Genomic DNA, 12,654 nt, shown 5'->3' with positions numbered 1-12,654 from the left:
ATTGCAGATAGGTATGATGTATTGCCGGCATTGAAAGTGTTAAGATTGTGAGACTAAAGGCTGTGAGAAGTGAGTGTGTGACCCCCCCCCCCCTCCCCCCTGTAGTATGCTGTGTTAGGGAGGAGGAGGGGGGCTGACTGGGTGCAGTCGGCAGGGATGATGAGACAAAGGGATTTCAATATGCACTGCTTTGCGATATATATATCAGTAATGTCTACAAACCTAAATAAATTTCTTCTCTTTGCGCATGCGCTGTTGTTTATAAAAGTTACGATATTTATGTGTTTTGATGTTAATTCAGATGTATTAAACTATAGATACTGTGAGACATGGGGTTTTGAAAATGTATGTGCCCCCACCGTTCCCTATTTTTATATACAGTTTATTGGTTTGCAGTAATTAATGTTATCAGATATAATATTTTCTGTTTTATTGAATAACTAACTACAATTGTTTTGTTTTTGATTTCACACATGAGTTATGTCATCGTAAAGATAAAATGTATTTTCGGCAGGAAAAAAGTCATTTTTTGTTTCAGGCTGTTGTACATTACAGGGGGTTAAACTAGTGCCCGACTTTGTTATGTTGAGATGTAGGTTTGAACTCTGCTACATTACTTTCGCAGAGTCCACAAAGGGGGGAATGGTGAAGGAACTGATCAGGTACAATTTTGGTTTGTTTTGAATTAATTAATTTGATTTCAGGAGATCTACAAAATGTGTATGAGACCCCAATGAGTAATCCAGATTAAATGTGTATGAGAGTAAGGCCTCATGCACACGACCGTAAAAACTCCCGTTATTACGGGTCGTAATTACGACCCCTAATAACGGGCTCATAGACTTCTATTGGCGACGGGTGCCTTCCCGTTTTCTCACGGGAAGGTGCCCGTGCCGTTGAAAAAGATAGAACTTGTCCTATTTCAGGCCGTAATAACGGCACGAACAGTCCATAGAAGTCTATGGAGCTCTCGTAATGACGGGTGGCTACATGTGTGCACCCGTCATTACGGCAGCGTTGCTAAACGACGTCAGTAAATAGTCACTGTCCAGGGAGCTGAAAGAGTTAACTGATCGGCAGTAACTCTTTCAGCACCCTGGACAGTGACTACCGATCAGTATAAACCTGTAAAAAATAAAAGACGTTCATACTTACCGGCAACTTCCTGCTTCCTCCAGTCCGGTCTCCCGCCCGTTGCCTTGGTGACGCGTCCCTCTCGACATCCGGCCCGACGTCCTGGATGACGTTTCAGGCCATGTGATCGCTGCAGCCAATCACAGGTCAATCACAGGCTGCAGCGGTCACATGGACTGCCGCGTCATCCAGGGATGTCGGGCTGGATGTGAAGAGAGGGACGCGTCACCAAGACAACGGCCGGGTAAGTATGAATTTCTTTAACTTTTATTACAGAAAAGGCTGTCCCTTCTCTCTATCCTGCACTGATAGAGAGAAGGGGCTGCCGATTAGTGCAGTGGTATTTTGCCGCCAAAAACGTGCTCGTAAATACGGGTGGAATACGTGTGACACCGGACCCATATTTACGAGCACGGGTTCGTAAATACTGGTGCAAAACGGGTGGAATACGTGTGACACCGGACCCGTATTTACGCCAGTATTTACGGGTGGGAAAAAATACGGTCGTGTGCATGAAGCCTAAAAGAAAGAAAAAATATATATAAAGTTCCCCAAAGGCCTTTTTTGACCTTTGGGTGACAGACCATAGTAATAAAAAAATAATAAAGTAAAGTCCAAAAAAATAAATAAATAATAAATACACATAAAATACCCACCCCAAAAAAAAACGTTCCCCCCCGCCAATCATTGTTGTAACGCTAGCGCTGACCCAATTACCCGAATATAGACATGTAATATATTAAAATTTACGGTAGACAATGACTATCACAAATAAAAGGTCTATTTTAGGGTAAAACTATGTTATTACAAAAAAAAATAGCTGAAACGTAAAAAAGCTTATTTTTTTACTATTATTTTCAAACTTTATGAATAAAAATTCTAAAATAGCAAAAAAGGTGTGTATAAAAACGATAAAAAAATGAAACCTGCATTGTCTACGGAAAAAACGTCGCAAAAATCACGTCGTTAGCTCAACAAATAAAAAAGTTATAGCCATTGAACTAACACGTGCTAAAAATGGCTAAACGGTGTCTGGTCCTGAAGGCGCAAAATAGCCCGGTCCTGAACTGGATAGTAAATGAAAAATGCAAATTTGATGACATCACTTAGTCCATACACGTAAAAGTGGAAATAAAGGTGCTTAATCCAACTCAGACGTTTCGGCTGACACCGAGACTTTTCCAGGCAACAAATTGAGATTTGTAATGTTTCGGCCAGTACATTGTACACTGGCCTTTGTCAAAGACCGCTAACAAATGGGGGAACGATACATAGGAGAAACAATTTAAACTATACAGGTCAAAGGAAGACAGTAGGGCTGGGCGATTAATCGAAATGGCGAATTAAATCGCATTAATTCAAGTTAGAACGATTCTGGATTTGCCCACAATCGTTACAGGCCCCGCCTCTTTAGCAGGAAAGAGAAAAAAAGCTTTATTAACAAGCAGACACGCTGCACAGCGCATCTACTTCAGTGAATTCCGACAATGAACAGGAGCAGCAGTGAGGGGACTGGGGTTTGATAACACTGTGTGTTAAGGCCCTTTTACACCGGCCGATAAGCGTCTGGTGCAGCTCGTTTGTTCCTGTCACACGGAGCTATGGATGAGGACGAGCGGTCATTAATCCGATCGCTCGTCCCCGTACATTATCATTTACATCGTTTACACAGGGAGATGTGCTGCCGACAACGATAATATTTCACTTTTTTTAAAACGATACGACCAGCAGATGATCGAGCGTTTGCTCGGTCATCTGCTGATCATTCCCGTTTATACAGGTCAATTATCAGCATTGGCAACGTGCGTTATATGAACGCTGGTCTGCCCCTTAATCATCCTGTGTAAAACCCCCTTAATACTGTGAGTCCAGAGATTGTTTGTTAGTTTTATACGGCGTCCCATTCCCCCAGGCAGCATCTTAACCCATTCAGTTCCTGCTGCATTTCAAGGCTTAAAGAGACTCTGTCACCACATTATAAGTGCCCTATCTTCTACATAATGTGATCGCACTGTAATGTAGATAACAGTGGTTTTTATTTAGAAAACCAATTAATTTTGATGGAGTTATGACCCATTTTAGATTTATGCCAATGTCTCTCTTAATGCCCAACTGGGCGTGTTTTACTTTTTGACCAAGTGGGCATTGTGGAGAGAAGTGTATGACGCTGACCAATCAGCGTCGTACACTTTTCTCCATTCATTTACTCAGCACATAGTGATCTTGCTAGAACATGCTGTGCGGTCACTTACTCACACATTAACGTTACTGAAGTGTCTTGAGCGTGAATAGACATTCCTTCCAGCCAGGGTGCGATGTCTATTCACAATCCCGGCACTTCAGTAACGTTTGTGTGGCACTTAAAATAGGTCTAAATAAAAAACACTGCTGTGATCTACATTACAGCGCTGATCATGTTATGTAGAAGATAGGCCACTTATAATGTGGTGACAGAGCCTCTTTAAGAAGCTATAGCCACTCTATAGCTTCTTAAGCCTTGAAATGCAGCAGGAACTGTATGGGTAAATGAAGTGGTTTTCATTACCTTCAATTATGAGAACGTCATAGCTGAGAGCAGAGTCAGTGGAGGAGCCTCAGTGCTGGTGATTTACAATGCAGCAGGGTTTACTAGTTCTGTGTAGTACTGCCGATAATAAATCTAGTGACTTGCCACAGAAGTTATGTCCAAAGAGCAGTCATAAATCACATGCAGACTTTGGGGGTAATTAAACAACCTTTCTAAACCAGAAAAGTCACGAAAGGGCCCAAAAGTCAAAATTTGCTGTCCAAATTGCGACTTGCCATTTTTGCACCACCCACGACACTTTTGTAGAAAGGGGCGTGACCTCTGTGAAAGAGCATGACCACTGCGGCCCAACAACAAATTTGTTATAATTTATACCAGGCTAATTGAAACATAAGGACACGTTAAAGGGCCTATTACACCGGCCAATTTTGTCCGATGCATGGAGCACCGATCAACGAGACAGCTCGTTGATCAGCGCTCGTTTGCTCCAGTCACAAGGAGCTAGTATGGGGACTCGTTACTCCGATCGCTCGTCCCCATACATCATCATGTCGGCAGCGCTTCTCCCTGTTTACACACCAAGATGTGCTGCCGACAATGATAATATTAAAGTTTTTAAAACGATACGATCAGCAGATGAACGAGCATTTGCTCGTTCATCTGCTGATCGCTGCCCTGATTACACAGGGCAATTATCAGCAACGAGCATTCTATGAACGCTCGTCTGCCCGATAATTGCCCAGTGTAAAAGGGCTTTAAGCGTGTATGTCTGAATCTTTCCACCCATAAACGCTAACCGTAGGAAAAAATGATGTGAATGAGACCTTATGTGAATTTTACCTCAGGTCTCACTGTTCTCCTGCTTCTCAAATGAACCACACCATATATACTGTACATTTTTTTACTAGCAATGTACCATATATACCCTATCTTAGTATTTTTTTCAGTTTATTTAACAAAAATAAGAAAATCGAGATTCAAATCAAAAATCGTCCATAATTTAATATTTTGGCAAAATCGCCCAGCCCTGGAAGACAGTACATGGATATCCACGAAAAACACAAATATGCAAAGATATATGGAAATTACATAAAAGTCTAGGCAAAAAGGACCCTTTCTAGTGGAGTATACATGGCTGGGGTGGAGGCCAAAGTATTTTTTTAATTAAATTAATAACCGTATATCCACAAGTGTCCGTATCAGATAATTCAATATACAGTGAAGGAAATAAGCATTTGATCCCTTGCTGATTTTGTAAGTTTGCCCACTGTCAAAGTCATGAACAGTCTAGAATTTTTAAGCTAGGTTAATTTTACCAGTGAGAGATAGATTATATTTAAAAAAAATACAGAAAATTACATTGTCCAAATTATATATATTTATTTGCATTGTGCACAGAGAAATAAGTATTTGATCCCTTTGGCAAACAAGACTTAATACTTGGTGGCAAAACCCTTGTTGGCAAGCACAGCAGTCAGATGTTTTTTGTAGTTGATGATGAGGTTTGCACACGTTAGATGGAATTTTGGCCCACTCCTCTTTGCAGATCATCTGTAAATCATTACGATTTCGAGGCTGTCGTTTGGCAACTCGGATCTTCAGATCCCTCCATAAGTTTTCGATGGGATTAAGGTCTGGAGACTGGTTAGGCCACTCCATGACCTTAATGTGCTTCTTTTTGAGCCACTCCTTTGTTGCCTTGGCTGTATGTTTCGGGTCATTGTCGTGCTGGAAGACCCAGCCACGAGCCATTTTTAATGTCCTGGTGGAGGGAAGGAGGTTGTCACTCAGGATTTGACGGTACATGGCTCCATCCATTCTCCCATTGATGCGGTGAAGTAGTCCTATGCCCTTAGCAGAGAAACACCCCCAAAACATAATGTTTCCACCTCCATGCTTGACAGTGGGGACGGTGTTCTTTGGGTCATAGGCAGCATTTCTCTTCCTCCAAACACGGCGAGTTGAGTTAATGCCAAAGAGCTCAATTTTAGTCTCATCTGACCACAGCACCTTCTCCCAATCACTCTCAGAATCATCCAGATGTTCATTTGCAAACTTCAGACGGGCCTGTACATGTGCCTTCTTGAGCAGGGGGACCTTGCGGGCTGATTAATTGAGTCTGTGGACAGGAGCCTTTTATACAGGTGACCATTTAAGACAGCTGTCTTTAATGCAGGCAACCAAGTTGATTTGGAGCATGTAACTGATCTGGAGGAGGCTGAACTCTTAATGGTTGGTAGGGGATCAAATACTTATTTCTCTGTGCACAATGCAAATAAATATATATAATTTTGACTATGTGATTTTCTTTTTTTTTAAATATATAATCTATCTCCCACTGGTAAAATTAACCTAGCCTAAAAATTCTAGACTGTTCATGACTTTGACAGTGGGCAAACTTACAAAATCAGCAAGGGATCAAATACTTATTTCCTTCACTGTATATAGTACTGGAAATATCGTATAGTGGATATCATCACTTATCCGTCCCTTATTAGAACGGGTGGGAGGTATACTCCCAATATCTGTTATAACAGTGAAGGATGTATTAAACTGAAATCAGAATGAAAGGACAGCAGAATGTTAGGGTATGTGAACACGATAACGACCATTACGTCTGAAATTACGGAGCTGTTTTCAGGAGAAAACAGATCCTGCATTTCAGACGTAATTGCTCGTATTCGCGTTTTGCGAGGCGTCAATTACGGGCGTAATTTGGAACGGTTCTTCATTGGATTCAATGAAAAACGGCTCAAATTACGCCCCAAGAAGTGTCCTGCACTTCTTTGCCGAGGCAGTCATTTTACGCGTCGTCTTTTGACAGCGACGCGTAAAATGAAAGGTCGTCGGCACAGTACGTCGGCAAACCCATTGAAAGCAATGGGCAGATGTTTGGCAACGCATTGAAGCCGTCTTTTCAGGCGTAATTCGAGGCGTAAAACGCCTTGTTTATGCCTGAAAATAGGTCGTGTGAACCCAGCCTTAGAGAGCAGTATGATGTAGGACCACAACAAACCTGGTACCCTCCCCAATAAATGTAGATATGTGTTTCCATCTGTACTCACCTATTGCTGCTGGTCAATGAGAAAAGAGTATGGTGATGGTGCTGTAGAAAAGGTTATATATATATATATATATATATATATATATATATATATATACACACATATATACATATACACACACACACACACACACACACACTACCGTTCAGAAGTTTAGGGTCACTTAGAAATTTCCTTATTTTTGAAGGAAAAGCACAGTTTTTTTCAATGAAGATAACATTAAATTAATCAGAAATACACTCTATACATTGTTAATGTGCTAAATGACTATTCTAGCTGCAAACGTCTGGTTTTTAATGCAATATCTACATAGGTGTATAGAGGCCCATTTCCAGCAACCATCACTCCAGTGTTCTAATGGTACATTGTGTTTGCTGACTGTGTTAGAAGGCTAGTGGATGATTAGAAAACACTTGAAAACCCTTGTGCAATTATGTTAGCACCGCTGTAAACAGTTTTGCTGTTTAGAGGAACTATAAAACTGTCCTTCCTTTGAGCTAGTTGAGAATCTGGAGCATTACATTTGTGGGTTCGATTAAATTCTCCAAATGGCTAGAAAAAGAGAGCTTTCATGTGAAACTCGACAGTCTATTCTTGTTCTTAGAAATTAAGGCTGTTCCATGCGAGAAATTGCCAAGAAACTGAAGATTTCCTACAACGGTGTGTACTACTCCCTTCAGAGGACAGCACACACAGGCTCTAACCAGAGTAGAAAGAGAAGTGGGAGGCCCCGCTGCACAACTGAGCAACAAGACAAGTACATTAGAGTCTCTAGTTTGAGAAATATACGCCTCACAGGTCCTCAACTGGCAGCTTCATTAAATAGTACCCGCAAAACAGCAGTGTCAACGTCTACAGTGAAGAGGCGACTCCGGGATGCTGGCCTTCAGGGCAGAGTAGTAAAGAAAAAGCCATATCTGAGACTGGCTAATAAAAGGAAAAGATTAATATGGGCAAAAGCACACAGACATTGGACAGAGGAAGATTGGAAAAAAGTGTTATGGACAGACGAATCGAAGTTTGAGGTGTTTGGATCACACAGAAGAACATTTGTGAGACGCAGAACAACTGAAAAGATGCTGGAAGAGTGCCTGACGCCATCTGTCAAGCAGCTCTTTAACAATTGGTCTTCTCTGACCATCAGCCAGGATCAATTTGAGGGGAGAGTGAAGAGGGGTATAAGGCTATATTCACACGACGTGGAAAAAAAAAGGCAGTTATCAACCGTCAGATTTTCATGGCCGTTTTGTATCAGTGTGTCTCAAAATCTGAATCCATTTCCTGGCCGGCTGACCGTTTTAACCGCCATATGACATCCGTTTTTCATGGGCGTTAAAGAAATGATTGAATTTAATTAATTTATTATTTATTTGTCCCAACCCCTTGAAAACACCAGTGACCATGTAGATAGTGGCACAGCGCCCACTGTAGATAGTGCCTACATAGTGCCACACAAAGTACCCATATAGTGCCACAGTGCCCATGTAGATAGTGCCACCCCCTGCAGATAGCAACGCCACCTAAGCTCCCTCTAGGAGCGGAATCCCAGGTCAGAGCTCTCTGGCCAGGGATTCCGCTTCTAGAGGGAGCGCCTGATGTCTCTGTTCACACAGAGTGTTGCCGACGCTCTGGCTGGTAATTCCGCTACTAGAGTGAGCCCCTAAATCAATATCGATATATGGATAGTGACGTCATGAGCTCCCTCTAAGAGCAGAATTCTCAGCCGGAGCATCGGCAACATTCTGGCCGGGGACTCTGCTCCTAGAGGGAGCTTAGGTGACGCTATCTAAAGGATGGTATGCGCTATCTACAAAGGGGTTATGTGTGGTGTGATCTACAGGTGGGCTTGCGCTATCTAGAGGGGGGTTGTGTGTGGCGCTACCTACAGGGGGGGTGTATTCCGGGCATCTCAATGCCCACGGCAGACATGAAAGTGCAGCGCTGTTTAGACTGAAGCTGATGTGAACAGGCCCCAAGACTAAAATTAGTTAAAACACTAAGGGGTTAAAATGAGTTTAAAGAGGACCTGTCACTAGGTCATAGAAAGTAAACCAGCAGTCTCACCTGACTACCGCTGTCTCCTGGACTTCGCATTTTTTTTAGTTCCAAATATGGTAATAAATCGCATAATAGCCAAGTGGACGTCAACACCAGCGATTCTGCGGAGATGTAGCTACCTCACAGCCTCTGACGCTGCCCTATCAGCATGAGGCTGCTTCACACACAGTGCTAGCTCAACGTGAGGCTCTGTGAGAGACGGAGGTTGGAGGGAAGGATCACTTCAAATAGCCATACCTAGAACATTCCATTTGGGAATGGGAACTGTATATGTATTTAGTATACAGCTTCCATTCCAGACTGTTTTCAACTGGTGATATCTCCGGTTGTGTCACAGTTAGAACAGCGATCCTGGCATATAAAAGCTAAGAATCACTTCTCTTATATGCCACCAGAACCACTGTTCTAGGGGGTCCATAGACACTTTCTTTGACCTAGTCCTCTTTAAGGAGTCATGTGCCAACTATATTTGCTTGTGACAACTTAAAAGAAAAAAAAATTTTTTAAGGATGTTTTATTTATTTGAATGAGACTATTAGGGTGATATATATATATATTTATTTATTTTAAAAATAATTAAAAAAAAAACAGTACAGTCCTTCCACCATAAAACTAAATAAAACAATGAAACTGCTGGAAAGACAATGGAAATGATCCAGCGCTAAGTCCAGTTGTAGTTTAAAAAGGAAACGGTGTTCCCATCTTTATTGGAGTGATATGAATAAAATAGTAGGGAGACGCAGTCCCAAGAAAATTGTGAGTAGGCAGATATGGTGAGCTGGAGGTTTCCTCCCTTTACTATTCAATGAAACTGCTGCTTGGTATGACACTTACCTTTGGATCCGTGATATCAAAGGTTCTGCAAGTATTCCTTAAAGAGAACACATTTAAAATTAGAACATGCATAATAACACAATTACATTCATTGGCATGGCTGTGGAGTTGGTAGAAATGTACCAACTCTAATTTTGGCTTCAAAATAAAAATCTAATTTTATAGATTATTAATATTATTATATTATTATTATTATAATAAAGGTTTCATTTTAATGGGGTTCTTCATAAAGAGCACATTCAGGCATAGGACATATTTGGACTGATCAAGCAAACGGAATGAACAATAACATTTTGTGTAACAGTCAACAACGAACTGTAGATCATACCATTTATATTCCACACTTGGATAGTAAGGCTCTGTTCACATCTCCGTTGGGGTCCCGTTCTGACTGAGGTTTCCATCAGAACGGGACCCTGAGCAGACACAAACTGACACAGATGGAAACCAGAGGTTTCCGTTTCCATCAATGGTGACGGAGTCAGTGCCCCTGGTTTCTGTTTGTCTCTTTTGTGCACCGGATCAGTCATTTTGCTGGAAGCAATAGTGTAGTCTAACATGTCTGATATGTTAGACATTTATTATATATTCACGGGATATGCCATAAATGTCTGATAGATGCCGGTCCGACCCCTGTTTTGCCTGGTACGGCAGCAGATGGCTGCAGAATCCAGATGGGGCCTAGTGGAGAGAGTCACGCGTGCGCGCAGCTCTCTTCATTTGGTTCAATGGCAGTTTCGGAAACAGACTAGCAAGCGCTACTCGGCTGTTTCGGCAACAACCATTCTGTTTAATGCGAGTTACAAAAACAGCTGAGCAAGCGCCGTTCTCAATATAAGTGCGGGTCCCAGAGGTGGGACCCGTATTTATCAGACATTTATGACATAACCTGTGGATATATATTAGGAAGTCAGTTTAAAAGAAAAAAAACTGCTTCCTGGGGCATGTGCAAAGTGGCAAATGATTCGCTGAATTTGGATCATGCTATACACCGTTTTGGATGACCGCTGAATTTTTTTAGCTAGGCCAATCACATTTCTGTCAGAAGTACGCCATCGCGAACAATCATTCGTATTAATTTTCAAACGATGAACGTCTGAAAATGACTATTTCGGGCGACTTTTATCTCATGTATATGGCCAGCTTTAGTCTTAAAAGGGTTGTCTGGTTTAGAAACCTCATTTTGAAATACCCTGTTAGGGAACAGAGTTAATAAAATTCAGGACCCTATAAAATTCTCCCTATTCAGGACCCACATCCATTAGCTAGAACGGAGAGAGTGACATTACACAGACTGCCCATTGATGTAAATTGGAACTGTACAGTGCTTTATCTCCCAATTTGGTGATGATGCCGGGAAATTGCACATTTGCTCCAGGGTTGCCCAACAAATTACAGCTGATCACACGGATCACAGCAGCGGGACCATGCGATCAGCTTATGATTAGAGGACTCTTCTACAGTGGAAAACCCCTTTAACCCCTTCAGGACACAGCCTGTTTTGGCCTTCAGGACACAGCCAATTTTTTCAAATCTGACATGTTTCACTTTATGTGGTAATAACTTCGGAATGCTTTTACCTATCCAAGCGATTCTGAGATTGTTTTCTCGTGACACATTGGACTTTATGTTACTGGCAAAATGTAGTGAAAAATTGCAAAAATTTGCATTTTTCTAAATTTATATGTATCTGCTTGTAAGACAGATGGTAATACCACACAAAATTGTTGCTAATTAACATCACCCATATGTCTACTTTAGATTGGCATTGTTTTTTGAACATCCTTTTATTTTTCTTGGACGTTACAAGGCTTAGAACTTTAGCAGCAATTTCTCACATTTTAAAGAAAATTTCAAAAGGCTATTTTTACAGGGGGCATTTCAGTTGTGAAGTGGATTTTAGGGCCTTATATATTAGAAACACTCGATAAGTCACCCCATTTTAAAAACTTCACCCCTCAAAGTATTCAAAACAGCATTTAGAAAGTTTCTTAACCCTTTAGATGTTTCACAGGAATTAAGGCAAAGTAGATGTGAAATGTTCAAATTTCTTTTTTTTTTTTGCAGAAATTCATTTTTCATCTATTTTTTTTGTAATGCAGAAAGTTTTACCAGAGAAACGCAACTCAATATCTATTGCCCAGATTCTGCAGTTTTTAGAAATACCCCACATGTGGCCCTAGTGCACTTATTGACTGAAGCACAGGCCTCAGAAACAAAGGAACACCTAGAGGATTTTGGGGCCTCCTTTTTTATTAGAAAATATTTTAGGCACCATGTCGGGTCTGAAAGGCTCTTGCGGCGCCAAAACAGTGGAAATCCCCCAAAAGTGACCCCATTTCGGAAACTATACCCCTTGATCAAATTATCTAGGGGTATAGTGAGCATTTTGACCCCGCAGGTTTTTTGGAGAAATTATTGGAAGTAGGCCGTGAAAATGAAAATCTACATTCTTTCAAAGAAAATGTAGGTTTAGCTAATTTTCACAAGGACTAAAAAGGAGAAAATGCACCACTACATTTGTAAAGCAATTTCTCCCGAGTAAAACAATACCCCACATGTGGAAATAAACGGCTGTTTGGACACACGGCAGGGCTTAGAAGGGAAAGAGCGCCATTTGGCTTTTGCAGCTCAAATTTAGCAGGAATGGTTCGCGGAGGCCACGTCGCATTTGCAAAGCGCCTAAGGGACCAAAACAGTGAAAACACCAAAAAAGCGACTCCATTTAGGAAACTACACCCCTTGAAGAATCCATCTAGGGGTGTAGTGAGCATTTTGAACCCACAGGGGTTTCATAGATTTTATTAGAATTGGGCAGTGAAAATAAAAAAAAATCCTTTTTCTTCAATAAGACGTAGTTTTAGCTGAAAAGGTTTCATTTTCTCAACAAATAAATGAAAAAAAAGCACCACAACACTTGTAAAGCAACTTCTCCTGTGTATGGCAATACCACATATGTGGTCATAAACGGCTGTTTGGGCACAGAGTAGGGCTCAGAAGGGAAGGAGCGCCATTTGGCTTTTGGAGTACAGATTT

General features: G+C 41.3%; 1 protein-coding gene across 6 annotated transcripts in view; it reads right to left on the bottom strand.

Moving 5' to 3' along the window:
- The window catches only part of ODR4 (odr-4 GPCR localization factor homolog), a 75,209-nt gene that overhangs the window by 37,579 nt on the left and 24,976 nt on the right, over nt 1-12,654 (bottom strand). For all 6 annotated transcript variants that reach the window (XM_075833456.1, XM_075833457.1, XM_075833459.1 and 3 more), the window contains one exon: nt 9,619-9,655. In XM_075833456.1, coding sequence (XP_075689571.1) covers nt 9,619-9,655 — 37 coding nt within the window. The remainder of the gene's footprint in view (nt 1-9,618; nt 9,656-12,654) is intronic.

Source organism: Rhinoderma darwinii, chromosome 7 (genome assembly GCF_050947455.1).
Source record: "Rhinoderma darwinii isolate aRhiDar2 chromosome 7, aRhiDar2.hap1, whole genome shotgun sequence".
Taxonomy (NCBI): domain Eukaryota; kingdom Metazoa; phylum Chordata; class Amphibia; order Anura; family Rhinodermatidae; genus Rhinoderma; species Rhinoderma darwinii.
The sequence above is the reverse complement of the archived record's forward strand: the minus strand, read 5'-3'. Positions and strand labels throughout refer to the sequence as shown.